The sequence below is a fragment of the Miniopterus natalensis genome, chromosome 14 (assembly GCF_054644295.1).
Source record: "Miniopterus natalensis isolate mMinNat1 chromosome 14, mMinNat1.hap1, whole genome shotgun sequence".
NCBI lineage: Eukaryota > Metazoa > Chordata > Mammalia > Chiroptera > Miniopteridae > Miniopterus > Miniopterus natalensis.
This window is the reverse complement of record NC_142094.1, coordinates 39,224,209-39,244,532: the sequence shown is the minus strand read 5'-3', so window position 1 is coordinate 39,244,532 and position 20,324 is coordinate 39,224,209. Positions and strand designations below refer to the sequence as shown.

Genomic DNA, 20,324 nt, shown 5'->3' with positions numbered 1-20,324 from the left:
TTCTACTTTGTAATGTGGGGAACTCAACTAGATTTTTTGCCTGACCATAGCCAAGCGAGATTATAAAACTGACTACACTGCTCATACTCCTCTCTGGAAGGCTCTGCTGAGCGCCTTGGAGAGAATAAGAGCCCAGGGCGGTGGCAGGATGGCTTTTCCTCAGGGTTCTGAGTCCGGGCTTCCCGTGGCAAAGGTGGTTGGGTGGGGCAGGGCGGGGAGCTTTGGGCGAGTCCCTTTGAAAGTGATTCTGCAAACAGGCCGACACCCCCTGTCAGTGCCTGACGGACCCTTTCTCCCACCCCCACGCCACTGGCTTCTTCCATCTCCCCCCCCCACCTGCACACGATCACACCCACACACCCACAGTTTCTCTCCAGACCTACGCAGGCAGCTTCCTTTGTGGATACCAGAGTGTCCCTTTCGCCTCCATCTCATTCCTCTCTGTACGGCCCTGTAACTGTTCCCCTCCCTTCTTTATGCTGACTCTGTACCTTGTGCTTCTTTCTTTTGTTTTCCTCTCTCTCCTTTTCTTTTTAAGTTTCCCAGTCACAGCAAGCTCATCGTGCCAGCCCCCTCATCTCTGCCTCTCCCCCACCGAGCCCTGTCCCCTGAGATGCAGGCTGTCACCTCTGAGTGGATCTCTCTGACTGTGGGGGTCCCTGGCAGGCGTTCTCTGGCCCTGACCCCACCTCTGCCTCCTCTGCCAGAGGCGTCTGTCTATTACACTGACCACCTTGCCTTCTGGGCAAGGCCCAGTCCCTCCCTGTCCCTCAGCCTCCCCCATTCGAGCTGGTCAGGTCGTTCCACCCCACGATCAGTGGTCTCCCCACTGGCTCTCCCTGCCCCCCACAGAGCCTACTCCCCGGCGCCTGGTGCCCAGGCCTCCCTTCACATCAACGGAGACAGTGGCATCCACAAGCCACCTCCGGGTTTCCCGCAGGACAGCTTCTCCCAGCCGCTGCTTGGGAGTTCTGACAGGGTCATCTCAGAGCTTAGCAACGCCTTTAGCAGCCAGGGTCAGAGGCAGCCGTGGCGAGAAGAAAGCAGACAGTACGAGAGGAAAGCAGAGAGGGAGGCAGGTGAGAGATGCCCTGGTGGACCCACGATCTCTAAGAAGAGCTGCTTGAAACCTTCAGACGTGGTCAGGTGCCTGAGCACCGAACAGAGACTCTCAGACCTCCACGCCCCCGAGGAGAGCCGGCCCAGCCAGCCCCTGGGTAGCCCTTTCCCGGGAAGGGAGGCTGAGCAGACAGAGCCGCGTAGAGGTGGCGAGCAGGCTGAGAGGAAGGCTGCTCGGAGTGGTGTGAGCCAGGTAGGCCTGCAGCATGACCTGTGTGCCTTGGCGTCTCAGTGGCAGGGTGGGCCAGTTGTCTCGCCCACGGTCCACCTACTGAGGCCACGTGATGCCGGTGAGACCCACATGCTTGTCTTGGGAGCAAAACTATTCCCCAGGAGGGAGCAGAGGGGTCCTCAATTAAGGTGTCAGAGCTGGGACAGTCAGAGGCAAAAGACCTCTTGAGGTAATTCAAAAGTTACCCCCACTTCGGGTACCTCCTGGCCTGCTGCACAAGCCCCTGAGAAGGAAGGAAAGCCTTCCTCGTGCCCCATTCATGCTTCAGAGAGCATCTCAGTTTGCTTCGACTAACACAGCTGAGAACACCAGGCTTTGGTTTGGCTCAGTGTGATTTGATTTTGTGCAACACACTTTGTTCCATAGCCCGTGGTGCCCTGCCCGTGCTCAGCTCCGTTGGGTCCTTGTCCTGTCTGTGTTTGTGTGGGTGCACAGGCCTTTGTTCACTGGTGAACAAGTGCATTTTGGGTCCGGGAGGAGCATGCAGGCCCAGCACTGGGGCCCTCACAGATTTGGGTCCTTGAATGGGCATGCCAGGTTTTTAGGTGACTGTACCTCTTCTCTCTGGGTCAGCTACTAAGGTTTCAGAGTCTGGACCAAGGTGGCCTTAGGGAGTTTTGAGAGCTGAAAAATTTGGGGGTTGGGGAGAGAGAAACTTGACAATTAGATCGTGATTCTAATTTTGCTATGCTGTTTAACAACCCAAAAGTCAAAGACTTTGGGTAGCTTTTCTGAAGGAGCCAGGTTCAAATGCTTGTTTACCTCCTAATGTCTAGTGACTTGGGAGTTACTTCCCCTTTCTGAGCCTCAGTTTCCTCATTTGTAAAATGGACATGATATCACCTACCTCATAGAGTGGGTGGGAGGATTTCACAAAGTCATGTGTAAGAAGTGCTAGCACAGGGGTTGGGAGTGGAGCCTGGTCAGCATTTTGTAAACGGAAGCTATCCATCTTGGGTGATCTAGAGCTGCTTCTGGAACTGAGAACATTCTAGAATGTCTTTAGAACCAGATGGAATTCTTGAAGATGTCTCTCTAAACCATTTACTGTCTACTGTATACAGTGCCCACAGCAGGCTATGCTTGATCTCAGACCTACCGTCCCAGTTTCCCTATAAAGTTTCATTTATTCACTCAACAAATATTCGCTCAAGACCTGTAGACACCAGCGTCTGGGCAGGGTACAGTGGCCATCGCATCCCTGCCCTTGAGGAGCCCGAGTCCCAGTGAGCCCGGCACGCATAGCAGCGCCAGGACTGTAGCAGTAGAGGTGCACCTGGAGCCCACAGAGGCCCAAGCGCAGGTGCGGCCAGACCCCTAGCTCCAGCCAATAATTGGGAGAGGGGGACCGTGTGCTGCGGGGAAGGACATTGTGGGTCAGTGGTCACTACTCGGGCTTAGCCTCTCGCTAGCAAGCCACTTACCCTCCCAGCCACGGTTTTCTCGTGTGCAAGGTGGTCCCTCCCTCGTAGGGTGGCTGTGAGGATTAAATGAGGAGGCGTGGTGCCTGGCACGGGGGAAGCCTTTGCAACAAGGATTGTTGCTCCAGCTCCAGTGCGGGGCTGAGGGAAACAGCACCTGGGGAGGGCTTGGCCTGGCAGGTGCCCCTGGAATGTGTGCCCTGAGCAAGAAAGGGTGTGTCCAGTTCAGGAAAGAATAGTTCACTGGGGAGACGTGGTGAATGGCTAGTGGAACAGAATTAAATGTCTCTGACACAGGAACAGTCCTGTAAACATTCTAAGTCCGTCTGGGTGCCCGAGACCTTGTTATTGTCAGCAGTGAGTCATAGCAACCCGATTCCAGGACGCAGCATGTACAGGAAGTGTGCACGGTGCCGGAGCTCTGGGTGAGACTAGGGGTATACACGTCTCGATTCCTAACATAGGCTGGGAGAGGAGGAGCTGGCAACACAGGTTCCAGGCTTGTTGAAAATTGATTTTCCTTTCTTGGTGGGCCTTGAGACCCCCAGTGTACCACTCCCGGTCCTCTCCCTCTCCCCTGCTCCTCCATGGGTACACCCAGGCTGTGGGCCCAGACTTTGCTGCCTGTTGAGAGCTAGAGGGCCGTGTGAAAGGGCCTCCTGCCCACACACCTCCTTCTCAGCCCCCTTCACTGTCCCCTCCTGTGCCTGGGAACAGGAGCCGGCAACTCGGGAAATGGGGTCCTTCAAAAGAAGCTTCCTGCCTCTTGAGGCCCTCTGGGTAGCAGAGCTAAAGATGGAAAGGCCTGAAGTGGTAGCTGTTCTTTGGTGGCCCGTCAGGATGATGTGAGCTCAGGCTGAGTCACCTATTTAGATAAATGCATTCCAGACCAGTCTGTGTTATCAGGGAAAGTGCCGGCCATATTCTCCTTTCTTCGGGGAACTGAACCAAAAGTTCAAGTTTATTATAGTTGTTGGGAAGCTAGGTTGAGTTATCTGACTAGTACATACATAGAGGGGATTTTGCCCGAGAGCCTTAAAATAGACATTCTGACATGTTATGATCATTTACTCTTCCATCCAAGTGTCAGGGATGTTCCAGGCACTGCACTAAGTGCTATAAGAGATAGAGGGTGAACAGCATCAGGGCTCTTCCAGTTGCTCCCAGCACAGGCTCTCCTCCTTCACAGGCTCAGCGGCACCGTGTGACCAGGCTGTTTACGCAGCCAGCCTCACCTTCCAAAGCTACCTATGCAGTTGCCTGGATGGTTGCCACTTCTCCACGCAGACGTCCTTCCAGGAAGCCTTTCCTGACAGTGTCCTCCCTCCCCTGCAAGACTGGACTAAGTGCTCTGACTTTGTGCTTCCACAGCTCCCCGCACCTCACCTACGGGGGCACTTCTTCAGCTCTGTGGCATTCGCCCCTTTGCTTGTCTGTGTCACAGTTAGAGTATTAGCACCTTAAAGTGAGAGACCAGGACACCTGATATATGGAAGGCACTCAATGAATATTTGTTGAGTAAAAGAAAAGATAAAAAATGATTGACCCCAACGAAAGGAGTGTGTGATCTCCACAGGGGAAATGACATGTTCACAAATAATTATAGTGCAGACTGAGGGGGACAGTCACAAGCAGCTCACTCTGAAAGTCCAGATGGGGACAAATAATAAGCAACAGGAGGGGAAAGGGAGCCATCTGGAAAGACTACATAAGAAAAGTAGTTTTTCACCTGGGGCTTAAAGAACAGGGAGTTTTGTGATAGGCAGACAGCAGGAGGGTGGCATTCAAGGCGAGCGGGTAGCCCAGCCACAGCCCAGAGGTGAGGCTGTGAGGGGGGTTCAGGGAGTGGGGAGCTCCTGTGCGGGGGGAGCCCTGGGGGCATACAGGAGGGTAGGAAGTGGTGGTGTGGAACAGAGCCTGGAGTGGGCATTCGTCAGCCCCTCCTAACAATGTCTAGTCAGCTTCCTCACAGCCACGTGACCCTGGGACTTGGTTGCCAAACTTCCATTTTTGGTGCTCAGTCCCTACTTTGCTGCTTTCCTTCCCCTTAGTCACCTGTCCAGTCCGCCTGCCACTCCCAACTCTGCAGATGTCCTTGTGAAAGGGTTGACTTTCCATTGCTTTGTAGCCTCCCAAATTGATGCCACAAGGGCCTGTCACATGTGTGTGTAAGTGTGTATCTCTGAACAGCAGAAGGGGAGAGTCAAATGCGGGGGGAGAGTGTCTGGGAGAAATCGGGGTCTAGTGGGAAGAGCGATGTGTGGACAGGATGCCGGGCTCCAGCTCCAGCTCCATCAGCCTGTGTGTGTCTTTGGATGAGTCACTTCCCCTCTCTGGCAGCTCCCCAGCCCGTTAACAAAGCATTCAGACAAGAACTAGGGTTCCTTCTATCTTTGATATTCTTGTTAAGTGAAAAACCCTGTGTGAATTTCAGTCAAAAGGAGAAACAAGACCAAATACAAAGTATGACGTTTATTATAGACCTGTGGGCCTTCTCAATTGGAAAGTGAACATTTTTCCTTTTATTATTTGAAGGACAAGTTGGGACAAAAACATATACAAAAGGCCCAAGAGTTAAGAATCATCAACCAAGTTCTCGGATTTTGGGAGGCATGATTTCGGCCAAGCAAGTTTAGAACAATCAGTCGAGAGAGTAAAGGGGTGGGTCATCTTGGAAATCTTCATTAGCATCCCCAAATATTTGCTGAGCTTCCCAAGACAGAGGCACTGTTTGCTGACTGGCATCCAGCCTTACAATTAGTGAGAGCCTCTCGGAATTTCTTAATTAAAAAGGACCTTTAAAGATCACCTACTCCAGTGACTCGTAACTTCTTCTGGACCGAGGAACCTTTGGGAATCTGAAGTCAGCCAGGTGCTCTCTGCCAGCATCTACGATCTGCATGAAGTCTCAGGAGAGTCACCCTTGAGTCCACCTGAGAGCTCATGGGCCCCAGGTTAAGAGCCCCTAGTCTATTTGACTTTCATGAGATGAGAAAGCTGAGGCCTGAGGAAAGTGACACACTTTTGTGATGTCAGTTTGATTCCTAAAGGGAAGGAAGACAGTCAGACAGTAAAATCTGAAGGTGTGACGTTTAAAAATAAAAATATTCAGGAAAGCTATGTATCCTCAAAGCATCTGTCTGAGAAGTGCAAGAACAAGCTGCTCTATAGCCTGGAGAAAGGAGAGGAAGGAAAGCTCCTCAACTGACAACAGAAAGACGTGTCTTGGTGACTTAGAGGGAATATCCCTTACCATGTGGAAACTAGTTTAGTTCCAGGAAGATAAAAACAAAGGCGTAGGCCTTCTGAATATGGACATCAGAGCTAGAAGGGAAAGCTTGTGATGCACTTTGCAAGAACCATAAGGAAATTAAAAATGTTAAGACACCCAACTAAGAATGGGAAACATTTCCCTTTAGCTCACTCAGAAGGGAAATCTCTAAGTAAGTGCCAATGGTATTTAACATGTCACAGGATGGGGAGAGACGTTGGCTGCAGTTCTTACAAAAATAACCGGCATCTCAGCGTCTGAGGTGGGTAACTAAGCCCCAGCATTGAAGTACCCACACCTCAGACGTGTCAGGAGAAATGGCAGATAGTAGACCCCCTCACGCCAGAGATCAGGGTGCAGTGGAACGGGTAGGACTTGGAGTCAGAGAGATGGGGGTTCAAATCCTGGCTCTTCAGGTTCCCAGCTCAGACATATTGGGTCTTAGTTTTGTAACATGAGGTACATGGTGACCACCTTATTGACTTATTGTGAGAATTAAATGAGATGTGACGGAGGCGAAGGCACCTAGCCGGAGCGTGCAGTTAGAACTCAGTAAATACCTGTTGTGTGGCACTGACGTGACAGGAAAGAAGCAAAGGTAGTTTACTTTCTCCCCTTTACGCCATGCCACCCAAGAGAGGCAGATGGGAAGGAAGGAGGAGAGAGTGGGTGACGGGCGAATCCTTGCACTTGGGGTGCATAGGTCCAGGAGTTAGAAATCCGGAGCTTGCACCCGCCGACTTGCGCCTCCCCTGCCCCCCGCGCCTGAGTGCCCAGCCGTCTGGGAGAGCGGCTGGTTTCCTCACCTCGAACACCATCTGCCATCACTCTTGCGCTTGTTTTAGGAAGGAAGCAGAAGTCTGCACTCCAGACTCGGAGAGGTGGCCGAGCATGTGTTGTAGTCAGGTCTGAATTACAGCAGAGCTAATGTGTAATCTGTGGAGGAATCTGCACAGAGATTAAGTCTGGGTGGTAAGCAGTTGAACTAATTGGTTGTCACTGGTTTTATATTTAAGCTGGGTGGTTTTTCTCCGTAAACCCAAGAGAACTCAATGGAGTCGGAGCCTGGAGGCCCTTGTGCACATTTCCTAGAGCCCAAACCCAGGAACCCAAATCGTTTGTGTCCTCCTACTCCTCTGGCAGAGTTTGCCAATCAGCGGAGCCCCTTACCCCCCACACTGCCAGACCTCCCTTCTGCATCTGGGGGGTACTGTCCAAAGCCCTCCACCCAGTCTTCAGTGGGCAGTGAGTGGAGTGCTGTCTCCCTTCAGCCAGGTCAACCCTGCCCAGTCCCAGTCTCGATTCATAGGGTGCTCACACTCCAATCGCAGAACATTAGAGCCAAGAGGACATTTATGTAAATCTTGTTCAATCCTCTGATTTCACTAAGAACTTGAAATCCAAAGAAGTTAAGCATTTTGCTCAAAAGACAAATTAGTATCAGAGCCTGGCCTGGAAGCCAGATTTTCTCACCCCCAGTCCAGTGTCCAAATGGGAGGCCAGGGAGGTCACCAGAAAAGTGGGGTGGAGTCTAAGGAGATGGGAAGGTATGGGATGTGAGCTGAGGAGAGTGCCTTCTCCGAGGGGCTGGGCAGGTTAGGAGAGCAGGTATTTATAGGAGGGTTCGGGGCTACGTTGGTGAGTTTCTCTGTCCTGGCCACATCTCCAGGACTTCCTGCTGTTGCTTAGCCTGCAGACAGTTATTTTGGGCTTCTGGGCTTTGGCACACACCCAAAGCTGGGAGAGGGTGCGTAGTCCTCCACAGCAGCACCAGCTGTTCTGTGGATCCAGAAGGATTAGCAGTCCCGGGGAGGCTAGCATCAGATTTCTGAGGGACTTCTGTGAACTGAAGATAGAAGGGCAACAGGGCCACAGAGCAAGGACACAAGCAGGGTTGCTCATTTGGAAGAATGAAGCGCTTCAGGCTAAGAGGTTGCTTGGTGTGTATGTTTGCAAATATGGAAGCAAAGCAGTTTCTGCATCCGCAGCTATCGCCTGTTTGCTGTTGATGGGGCAGGGGAGGGAATGCAGTGTACGTGTTTGCCAGTTACTAAGCCTTCATTGCATCTCCAAGAATCCCAAATGTACTTAGCATGAGCTAACACCCTCTTTATTCTTAACCCTGGAGGACGTCCTGGTGAGAATTTGTATCTACTTTTAGACTTAAATAAGGGCAGACAATGAGGACTGGGGACGAGAGCAACGCTGTCCAGTGGGAACATACTGTGAGCTACATGAGTCATTATAAATTTTCTGGTAGTAAATGGAACAGGTGAAATTAATTTTAATAATATACTTTATTTAACCCAATATATCAAAGTAGTATCATTTTAACATATAATCAGTATAAGAATTACTGAGATGTTTTACATTCTTTATTTTGCACTACATTTTTGAAATCCAGTGTATATTTCTACATTTACAGCACATTTTATTCTGGCCACATCGAAAGTGTTCAGTAGATACACGTGGCTACTGGTGACCGTATTGGACAGCACTGATTCGGAGGAAGAGACATATAAAGCTGTATACAGTTAGAAAGTGGGGCCAGGGAAAGGAAAACTTATGCCCAGAGGAAGAAAAATCTGGGGGTGAGCAGCCTTCAAAGCAAAGGGTGAAACCCCGTGACGGGTGCTAACAGTTTCCATCTCCACTGAGGGTCCACCCCATGGCGTACATCCCCCCAAAAGACTTGTTTATGAGATGCTTGATTTAAGTCTAAGGAAAGCATTTCCAAAAGGGAGAATTGAATCTTAACTAGTAGGGTAAATGTTTACTTGCCTTCTCTCTCACTAATAGGATAAATGTTTATCTTGCCTTCTTCCTACATTTTTCCATATGCATTAAGGAACCAAGTCGTCCTCACTTCTCAGAGATGAGTTAAGTTTGTCCAGGTGATAAGTGTGTCCCGATGTGAAGGTTTGGATAGAATATGAAACCGATGAAGGCAGGACCAACAGTGTCCCTTTTGGTACTGGGGACCCTGGAGCTAATGATTGGACGATGTCTGTTAGTGCACGTTGAACCCTTTACAGATGGAAAGCTAATCAGGAAGAGAAGGTTCACTGCTGTTCTCAGCTGGCGTTGCTGTCCTGCTGATGCCAGCTGTCCCGTCATGACTCGAGGGGGTGGCACATGGAGATCAGACACTGAGAGGCCCAGGACTCGGTGGCTTTGCCACCTTGTGCAAGTTTTCAGACTTCCCTGAGCCTTAACATTTCATTTTTCTGCCCTCCCCAGGTCAACGGGTTAGTACAAGAGTCAGAGGAGGAAATAGACTTACATATGCTTTAAAAGCTGCTTTTTTTAAGTGCTTCATAAAAGAAAGGGATAGTAGAATATCAGTCCTTCTTTCTCTGTCTGATTCGCCAGGCCTCTTATGTGCCAAATATTTGCTAAATGATCAATTCCAGTCACCACTTGGGATTAAGTTGATTGAAAGATGCTGGGGGTTTCTGTAAACTGTGCAGATTCTGTCAAGAGATTGTCCACATTCTCTCTTTGTTCTGCATTTGACCTCAGGTCATCACGCCCCCAGCTGGAGTTTGGAAATATTTTTATTTGTATGAGAACTTTTATTTTTATGAGGTGTGACCCATATCAGTCTTGGCACAAAGAGTCTTAGGTCCTCTGCAGCCTGTGGACCAGCAGTCTCAACACACCCCCCAGATGTGCCGTGGGGGGTCCTGCACTGAACAGGATCCCAGCGGGTACCAGCGTATACTAAAGTCTGAGAACCACTACCCCACAATACCCCAGCTAGTGATTGTCCGGGCAGCCTCAGCTGGGACAGCTGCTGGGCAGGCAGCTCGCTCCCTCGAGGCAGCCCCTTCTATTGCGGGACAGCTCTTAGAGAAATTTCCCCCTCGGGTCAGAATCTGCCTGGAGGTGTCACCCGCTCAGGGTGCCCAGAATCAGTTTCATTATTCTGCCTCGTGAAAGCCCACAGAGTAGGTACTTGGAAATGTCATCACTTTCCTTTGTTACACAGAAGCCTTGATCCAGAGGCTAGATAGGTGGTGAGTGGGGCTATGCTGGGTCAGCTCCTGGTCTCCTGCCAAAGGCTGCAGGTCCTGAGGCATTGGAGAAGGAGCTCGAAATGTCCTCTTTCAGTTCTGTCTCTTCCTTCACTCCTGCCAGAGTCCAGGGGGACTGGATAAGTGATTGCAGTTTGGACGGGGTTTGGAGAACTTGAAGAGGTTTCGCAACAGGTCAAGAGCGTGGAAGTGGTGTCTGGGTCCTGCAGGGCATGTGTGCTAAAGGGCAAGGTCATTCACAGTGGCGATGAACAGGAGGCGATGGTGTTACCCCTCCCTAGCTCGGCGGCATTGGGGATGCTCGAAACCCCTCCGAGATCAGCTTCCTGGGTTCTAAAAGAAAACAGTTGATAACCCTGACCTGCCTGTCTCCAGGGTTTCTATGGGACTCAGTGAAGATAAGGTCAGTGAACACGCTTGACAATATGGGAAATGGTCCGAGGATGAAAGGGACACTGGATGACACCAGGAAACAAGTGTACCACTCACTCTCTGTGTGACCTCTGGGAGGCCCTCACCCTCCCTGGGCCTCTCTGAAACAAGTGAGTTATACACAAGAGATCTCTGAGTGTCTTCTCGATGGCCGTGGAGGTGCGGAGGCTCATTGCTATGATGATAGGTTGCCTGGAGGGTTTCTCCAAGGATGGCTCTTCAAATATTTATTTAGGGAGGCTTCCTAGAGCTTGGAATTGAATGCTTTTAGAGGGAAATGATTTCAGACACCCTTCTGGTGCAGGCCTGGCCTCTACTGTGGGAGACCCACTTTAGAGATGGGTGCTTGGCCATGATCACGCCTGTGTTTCCATGGCAGCAGATGAGTGATGGTTTCACTTCTACACACCTATTTCTGGAAGCCAGCTCTGCTCTATGAGACGACTCAGCTCCTCTCAGACCGAGCTGGAAGGTCACGTGCAGATCTTTCCAGGGGAACAGTCTTGTTCGATACTTCAAGCATTACCGAGGAGCTTTGCAAAAGCGTCGCTCCCCTTCAGTGTTTATGAGCCCTGGGGTGTGGCATACCTGGTAGTTTCACGAGCCAGCTTTGCCAGCGGAGGCTCCCAGTTGACCAGATAACTGAACCTGGCTTTTGGTCCAGCAGCCCATCGGTAGATGCTGGGCAGCTGAGAGCGAGGGGACCGAGTGTGTGGTTGCGGAGGGACGTAGTGTCCTTTAGGCAGCCTTCCGTGTCTCTCCTGACGCTCCGGGGACCCTGTGTTGTTCCTTCTCACCTCACCGCAGCCATGTCTCCAGCCTCCCATTTCATTGCCTGGGTACTTGCTTCTAACTCTGTACATCGCATCTTCTCCTGTGCACCCACCGTGTTGTCGTGGAAACTCGGTGGCCACAGCCGCGAGTGTCCGGTGTCATCCAGTGTGATGGTGTGGTACATGTATTTGCTCACGCTTTTATTTTGAATTCTTTCCAATGTGACATCTGCTAAAATGTCTCCCTTATAATTTGCTTGGTGATCACAGCCTTCTCATCATTCATTGAGAGCAGGACCTGATCTCACAGAATCTGAAAAGAGCTATGTGGTAAGATGCCTGTTGAATAAGACTGTAGCTTTTCTAAAGAGAATCCTTACTGACTTCTAGAGTCTAGACTGAAGTACTGCCTGGTTAACTCTCAGAGCCATTATTTACGAATTATGTGGCTATTGCTGTAGAGAGATGTTAGGCCACCCCTTTCCCTCTCCAAAGAGCGGAGGAATTTAGAGACACTTTCTCCTCTGCCTCCATGTGGGGTTAACTTAATGTGTTAGTGCATGATTGGGGATACATACTTGCATTTCTGTCCTGAAATTATTCTGTTTGTAACAGTTGCTCACTAATTACAGGCTTTTATGCTGCTACCTTTTTTTTTTTTTAATATTCATACTAAATTCCAAATTCTGTATCTTACCTGTTTTTCCATGCTTACGCCTGGATCCCTCCTGCACTTCACTCCTGGAATATCTATTTTTTTAACCTGGATCTTCAACTCTGTTGTTTCCCTGGACTTATGTGCTTCGTCTGGAATGTTACATCTCTTCCTCTCTTTCTTTTTTTTTTTTTGTCCCCACGTTGACTGTTTTATGGGGTTTCTGGATATCTCGGGGCCACCTCACAGGAAGCAGTTTGCAATGAGATCATAAACATTGCCGAAAAGTCTGTTCATTACTGCAGCACTGTCTCTCATCCCCTTGACTTTCATCACAAGGTACCCCCTTCTGACAATAAATCATCTTTAATCATTTCTCAGCAACCTCAAGCCCAGCAGCGAAGAGTCACCCCAGACAGGAGCCAAGCCTCACAAGATTTGTAAGTACGCTTGGCAGACTTCATTTCTCATGCTTTTGTAGACTGTTGGGCTCCGAAAGCGGGTCGCTGACTGGCTGTGGGGGCAGCCGTGTGGGGGAGTGAAGGACTCACTCCAGCTCGCCTGAGAATTCCGTGTTTTCCATCAGCCGATGTGAGAATAGGTGAGGGTAATGGAGGGGGTCATGGGCTACGGGAGAGGGACAGGTAAAGCATGACCCGCTCTCCAAGGGCAAGTGAGAGCTGTGCTGATGGCCCCATTCCTTTTGTTGTGGGAATATAGAGGAAGGAAGGTTAATTCTGACTAGAGCTTAGTGAATAGCGTTGACCCCTTCATTAAACAGAAGTATTGGCTATCTCCTATGTTTTAAGCACAGAGGAGTAAATTCCATTCTCAGAAGCAAGGGACTTGGCATAAGCACTGAAAGACAGATTGAACTTGAGAGCTAGAGCAGGGGTCTTCCCAGCGGAGGAAGCTACTTGGGCAAAGGTGGAGCGTTTGGACAACTTCAAAGATGCCCATGTGGCCACAGGATACAGTTCACGGAGGAAACAGAGACAGAGCTCAAGAAGTAGGTTGGGACCAGATTGTAGAATCCATAATGCGATTGAAATGTTTGGATTTCATTCTGCAGACGCTCAGGAGCCACTAGAGGGTTTTGAAATGAGTATGTTGGTTATATTTTGTTTTAGGGAGATAACTCTGGTAATGGAGTAGAAGGTGGATTTCAGAGACGAGGGATGAAGATATTGGCTAGGAGATATTAATCCAGGCAGGAAGTGATGAGGGCCTGGCCTAGGACAGAGTGGGTGTTTTGTGACCTTGGACACAAGCAAGGTTACACAAGGAGATTCAGGGTAGAAGGGAAATGAGGGTAGGTTCTTTGAGAACAACTTTTAAGGCAACAGAGGGGCCGCAGGAGACTCGGGAGAGGGTCTGGGAGCAATCACTTGAGCAGAGTGGAGCAAGTGTGTTCGGTCAGTGGTGCCTTCTGCGTGATTGAGGCCAAGGAGGGTAGGAAATGAGAAGTGTCCTCCAGGTGTTCTCTTTGGCAACTGGGAAAAGCCATTGGTGACCTCGGAGACAGCAGCGTTAGAGAGGTGGAAGCGGACGCCACCTTGGAAAGGGTTGACGAGTCGGTGTGCTGGTGGGTGAAAGGGCTCCAGGCTGAGGGATTAGCAGACACAGGGATTCAAGTTACTGATACCAACCGAAAATTTCAAGATGCTGGAAAGGAAGTGATAGTCCAAACAGAAGATATTATTGGATGTAGAATTCAGCAGGGGGATATTACAACTGTAGTGGAAAAGTCGCAGTTGTGCCTTCCAGTGCTGGAAATGTACAGTAACCTATTTTTAGGATGCAGAGACTTAAGTACAATTTGTACCAGAGGAAAAGGGATTGACAGAGTCGAGGATGTAAGAGAAAAGACAAGTTAATAGCCAGGAAGGGAGTTCAGTGTGGCCAGAAGAGACCTTCCTTACACCTGGGAACAGAGACAGGAGGGAGGAGGTAGAGACCTAATGGGGGCAGAGAGAAGAGCCCTCTGTACCAGAAGAGGCAGAGGAGGTGGGGGAGACTCAGTGGGACCGTGTCCTGAGCAACATGAGGCCCACCCAAAATCAGCTGACTGGGTGACCCAAGCGGCAAGGTCATGGGACTCTCTCCAGCCAGTCTCCATCATCTGGGAGTAAGAGCAGAAGCAGATTCAGGAGTTACTTTCCAGAGCTGAGCCGAGCAAAGCGGCCAAGTGGAAGTGAAGGGGACCAGGTGTCCCGAGGAGTCCACGTTGGGCAGGAGACAGCAGGCAAATACAGAAACGTCAAAGTGTGTTCATCTGCCAGCCAGAAATCTGTCTGCCTCGCTTAATTCCTCTTTAGAGACCTTCCTCTGGCAGACAGATCCGTCCACCAAAATATCAATACATTTGGATAAATATATAAAATTAAACTGTCCCTTTGGTTTTTACAGAGGAGAACGAACCTCTGGTTTCTGGGAACTTGCTCTGCTTACTTGTGTCTAGTCTGTCTTGCCCACACACTGGAGATCATGGGCATCCACTGGAAATGGTAGATGTTTGGCTCATTTGCAGAGTTTTGCCTGCTACTGTTGTGTTTCAAAATAGTGAGTAAACAATGTGAACTGGTGGACTCTCCTTAAGTATTCATCAAAGAAATAAAGAAAACAAAGCTTTTCCTTGTTGCCAAAGCAGATGCCAGATTTCACCACATGCCAGCTTTCTCCAGTGGCTGTTAGAACAAGCAGAGCCCCACACACCGAACTGCCGTAGGCCAACTACCACGTAAATAAAAATGTTAACCCCCAAATCGCTGGGACAGAAAAAAAGCTTTCAAGAGTTACAGGAAAATTACATCCATACTCAAAAGCAACGAATGAAATGCCTGTTGGTGTATTAAGAAACTCAAGGTAGTTTTGCTGAACGGTGGGGCAATTGGAATATATATGTTTTCATTTAAATATGACAGTTTTATATATGACAATTGTCTTAGGCTCTCCAGTGTAAATGACCAGAATATAATATCTGTCTCTGGACCTAAGTAACCTATCAGTCACTCACTACTCATTCTTCCTACTTACAGATTTAGCTACCAAGCGTTATATAGCTATGTTCCACAGAACGATGACGAATTGGAACTCCGAGACGGAGACATTGTCGATGTCATGGAAAAGTGTGACGATGGATGGTTTGTTGGTAAGTGGTCTCGCCCCGTCTTTCTTACTAGCTGTGTTTTGAAGGAACAAGTAGGAGTGGTGAACCTGCAAAAGGCAGTATTCTCTGCACGGAAAGAAGAGCCTCCTCAGCTCCTGTGCCACCGTGAGGAGTGCGGGGCCGCCAGTTTGTGTTTGCTCTCGGGACTGTGTGGATGGCAGTAATTAACTTTGGACCTAAAGACCAAATATGCCAACATCAAGTGCAGGGGAGGGGCACTTGTCAAATCCATTAATTAAATTCTGTTTGTATTTCTATTGTACATGTATCTGTTTTACATTTGGAAATTTTATTTTTTTTTTAACTTTTATGAAACAACACAAGAAAATTTGACTGAGCCTTGGTCTCTACCATGAAATTCAAGCATGTGTGTAGACTCAAACATAAGATCTAAAGATCTTATTTATTCCAGCCTTCTAATAACTTTAATCAAAGCAACCTAATTAATTAAAACAGAGGATTCACCTTTATAAAATGGGGGAGAGAAAGAGGAACGTTATTGAGATTCTGTTACAAAGCAGACACTTGCTTGATGTACTTTCTTATTGACATCCTTTCAACAAACAGCCCAAAATCCAAGAATTATCTTCATTTCACAGATTAAAAAACTGAGGCCCAAAGAGATTAAGTAACTAGTCCAAGGTCACTCAGGTCTCAAATAGTGGGGCCAGTATTTGAACCCAGGCCATCTCTCCCCAGGCCTCTGTTCTTTCTGCTCAGGTATGAACATGACGTTGGGAGTCACTGACGCCTCTTTGCTTCAGTTTTCCCCTTGTACAAATGGCTTTACCTTTATCTTCTCTCCAAAGACTAGCTCTCTCCTGATCCCTGGAAAAGCTTTGCTAAAGCAAAGTAATGTCAGGGCTGGGGTAGTGAGAACAGCAGGCCTCTGCACACACGGGAGGCCAGAAAGAACTGCCGTGGCCTTGCCAGGCTCTTAGAGAGCTGCCCCGTCCTCCAGAGGCCCCCAGAGCCTGCAGCCCTCGCCACCTTGAGTTGTGTTCAGAGGGAAGTCAGGTCTGAGAGGCAGCGACACTCCAGTGCAGCGATTTCCAACTTGTGCCACAGGAAATTTTAAAAAATGCAGTACCTGACTATTTAGTCAGGGGCACTGACCCCTTTTCCCTTAGATTGTCAAGTAAAAAATGACAACAGCCAACACAACAATAGCCATCTAGTGTGAATGAGTCAAAATTATACCTTTTTTTTGGTCAGATCAGTAAAAAAATACATATTTGGTATGCTGCAGAATTTTAGTGATTCGTGTCTGTGCGCCATGGGATGAAAAAGGTTGAGAATCGCTGCTCTAGTGCAGTGCAGTAGAAACCCAAAGCCATGCACGAAATTTCAGGTTTCCTGGAAACCATGTTGAAAAAGTAAAATGAAACCAGTGAAATTAATTTTAATACATTTTATTAAACCCAGTGCATTCAAAATATTATCATTTGAACATGCAATCAGTATTAAAAAAACAAACTGTGAGATATTTCACATTCTTCTTTTCCTGCTGAGTCTTAGGAATCCGATGCGCGTTTGCAGTCCCAGGCAGCTCGGTTCAGAAGAGCCGTGTTTCAGAGGCTCAGTAGACACGTGTGGCTGTCATATGAAAGCACAGCTCTAGTGCATATTAGCTATTAACCTCTCCCAGGAGCATTTATAGTTTTTACGAGAACTTGGGGTGGGGTAAGGGGCACCAGTTCTCTAACGGAGCGTCCCGGCAGCTTGGTAAAGGAAATATTTCAGATTCTTCGATTCCTCAAACACTTCGAAAAGGAACCTAATATTGAGACTAGGAGTAAAGTATCCCAGCGGAGCTCGTCCTTCTTGTCCATAAGGAAAGGTGCTAACCGGCTCTCTGAGCACATCTCTGGGCCCTGCCATCTCAGCTCTCTGCGCCCTCCTTCACCATCATCCCCCCTCGGGGTTCAGATAGTGGCTCTGGCACATTCTTTTATCTGAGAAGTTTCACTTCAGGCAACGGCTCCAACCCACTGGTAGTGGCTGCTGGAAATGCATTCAGCAGGATTCTGAGGCCGTATCCAAGCCAACTGGGAAAAGGAAGCAGTGATCAAATTGTGTCTGCTAATGAGAGGGTAATGATGGCACCACACACACACACACACACACACACACACACACACACACACACACACGGTGCGTGCTCTAGAGGGGGAACCCCAAGGGCAGGAACTGAACTAAGGATCCAGCAGTTCTGAATCTGGAACAGGTCAGGAAGGGCTTTGTTCCCAAATAGCTTAATAAGGGTAGCAAAGATATGGAGTCAGTTGGGGGCTTAGGCGGGCTTAGGAGAGGAATTTCCTCTTGATGTGTGGTCATATCCAGTGGACTTCCAGAAATCCTGCAGTTTAGAAATTCTAAATCCCTGGTATCTTGTGCTGGATAGATGTGCTCAGTCTTCCAAAATGGAGAAGTATTGGTAAGAGCAGCGGCTGGGAGTCAGAGGGCCTGGGTTCAGAGTTTGCCTCCAGTACTCACCAAGCTGTGGGCCCTCAGCAGTGTCACTTAAGCTCTCTGAAAAAAAACTCATTTGAACAGAAAAAAGCAGGAGTATTAAAAATTCCTGCCTCGCTTACCACCCAGCATTATTTTGAGCCTCAATGAGATAAGATAAGGGAAAGTGCTTTGGAAACTACACCATGCTGCAAGCTGCCGGGTTGCTGTCCAGAGCTCTCTTTGAACTCACACAGGCGGGTGAGTCTTCTCATTGTGTGTATATGTGTTTTTTTATAGGTACTTCAAGAAGGACGAGGCAGTTTGGTACTTTCCCAGGCAACTATGTAAAGCCTTTGTATCTATAAGAAGACTGAGAACCGCAGAGATGATTTTTATTGGAAGATGAAGCATAATTCATGAACTGGTCTCTTTATTTAAAAGTTGAGTCAGTAGGAAAAGTAATACAGTGGATAAAGTATGAAGCAAAAGAGAGGGACAGGGAAGTGTGTTGTGTTTAAAACCCGAGCCTGTCTAAGCTTACCGTGTATCAGACAGGCCCGAACCACGCGCTGAGCAGAAAGGAATGAGGCAAACCTGTATTTCCTTCGCCGCTCTGGGAGCCACTCCAGCCCTCCCCTCCCCTCCCCTCCTCTCCCCGTCTTAGGTAATCTGACCTGCAGCCCAGTCCAGGAGCAGTTAGGCCAGAAATGCCTCCTGCTGCTGTACCCGTGACCAGCTCCCGCTCAAAGAGGTCTCTGTGTTTAGCCTGAAGCGGCCTTCAGAGTGCCAGGCAGACCCCCAACCATTCTCCAAAGGCTCCACACAGACCCCAGCCACCCGCAGCCACTCCAGAGCCCACTGACCCCCCAGCACTGCTGGAGATGAGTCTGGGCTGCCAATTCACAGCCCCTCACTGGACCTGCTGAGGTTCGTGGGGAAATGGAGGGAAAACGTAGGTGCCCCGAGCATGTGCACCCAGCCTGCCTGCAGCATTGCCATTGACGCCCTGGCGTTCAGAAGGAGAAGCACATGAGGTTTGCTCTGTGGGAGCGGGTGGCCAGGCAGACAGTTAAATCTGTGTGTCTGGGTGATTTAAGTCAAGAAACCTTGTAGCTCCTGAGGTCACGTGCTGTGTGCTTTCCCATATCACTGGCTTCCACAGACGTTCCCTTTCAGGGCAGCAGTTTCATTGGTCAGAATGCCATTGCTGACCTTTTCTGGGTTCTTGACCAGGACAGTTTGGGGTTGATAGGCCTGTTCTCAGAGAGAACCAAGGGTGGTGATGTTCAGTGATTCATTTGACAAACACTGGTGTATGCTGGATGCCAGGGCGTGCTGGAAGCCTTTACAGAGACTCACCGTGTCTCCACTTTCACTCCCCAGAGGAGCTCAGGGGCGGCTCAGGATGTAGCCGGCCCAGGGCTGTGAATGCTGGTGCACCTGGCGAGGCTTCTCTTCAGAGCAGAGGTGCAGATGCAGGGGCCCTGGGTGTGAGAAACGATTCTGCCGCTCCCAGGAGGCCAGATCCAAGGGGGCGGCCCCCACAACACCCTGGTGTTCAGCCACACCAGTGGTGTTCTGTCCACTTCAGGGATGTTTATAGGCCTCTCTGTTAGACCCCTTGGAGAATGGAAGATAGAAATGGCCCATTCCCCACCTGCCAGGGACTCAGAGGTGATTGGGGAGACAGACACACACACAAATACTCAAGAGAGACTGTGATATGTGCTAAGAAGGGTGTGAGAGGGGAAGAGATGAATTTTCCCTGGAGGGATTCTAGAGAGCATTGTCATATTTCTGCCTCCATTAGCTCACTGTGGAACAACTAAGACCCAAGAACTTTTGCCCGAGGCTACTTTATGGCTGAAAGTACTTGGAACTATTTCCGGAGTCTTCAGACTCTCACCCTTCCCACAAATACGCATCCAAGGTCACAAGTAGGAGTAGCAGCTCTACGTGCTGGGGTGTGTACAGGAACCCTGGCCCTCTGCCTATAGCTCAGAAGTGCCCAGGACCCTTGTCCCAAAGTCTGAGTCTTTATAAGTAGGTGAAGTTTGTCTTCAGTGTCTCTGCCTCCACTACTCATCTTAGGATCCCATCAGCTGCCCACCCTCCACCGGACAGCCACAGTGCCCTCACTTGTCTCCCTGTCCTCTTCAAATCTTGCTTGCTGACTTCTTCACATTAAAGTGTAAATGACTTGATCGAGGAATGTGTTACCTCTTCCCAGAGATACTTGTTTTTAACTAGGGCAGAGCAGAGCCTTAATCCCAAGGGAAAAGATTGTGGAACTAATGGTGGGGGTGCAAGTGGGGTGGAGGAGCTTCCTGAGTAGAAATTCCTTAAATAAGACTCATTGCTTTGGAAGGTCCACTCCCCAGGGCACTGCGGTTTTGACTCTGAGGGAATATAGTGCAAGTGTGTGTGCCCAGCAGCATTTCACCCATTTCGAAATGTAATTCTTGTATTGGCTAATGTGTTTCCTGGTCTTTCTTAGATGCAAACCGTTAATATCATGATCTTATCTAATAGTTCTTTGAGGGGTGCTTCTTGATTAAGTAGGTAATTTTGAACACCTCTTTAAATACAGCTAGAAAATAAAACCAATTTGTAAAGCCACGTTTGCATATGATGCCAGCCTCACCCATTTGTGTATCTCCAGAAACCCAGATATGCCTCACCAATTTGCCTGTCTCTAATAAAATCATGTGTTCAAATTTGCATCAAACTTCAGCTTCCTATGTGTGACAAAACAAGAAAC

General features: G+C 49.1%; 1 protein-coding gene across 15 annotated transcripts in view; it reads left to right on the top strand.

The window, feature by feature from the left end:
- The window catches only part of SORBS1 (sorbin and SH3 domain containing 1), a 202,483-nt gene extending 182,496 nt beyond the window's left edge, over positions 1-19,987 (top strand). For 14 of the 15 annotated variants that reach the window (XM_016219883.2, XM_087824463.1, XM_016219888.2 and 11 more), the window contains 4 exons: positions 11,556-11,615; positions 12,322-12,380; positions 14,979-15,091; positions 17,861-19,987. In XM_016219883.2, coding sequence (XP_016075369.2) covers positions 11,556-11,615; positions 12,322-12,380; positions 14,979-15,091; positions 17,861-17,928 — 300 coding nt within the window. In that variant the 3' untranslated portion in view covers positions 17,929-19,987. Of the gene's footprint in view, positions 1-538; positions 1,313-11,555; positions 11,616-12,189; positions 12,381-14,978; positions 15,092-17,860 lie in introns of all 15 variants that reach the window. The other variant, XM_087824465.1, reaches the window with a different exon arrangement.
- Positions 19,988-20,324: the final 337 nt, after the last annotated feature.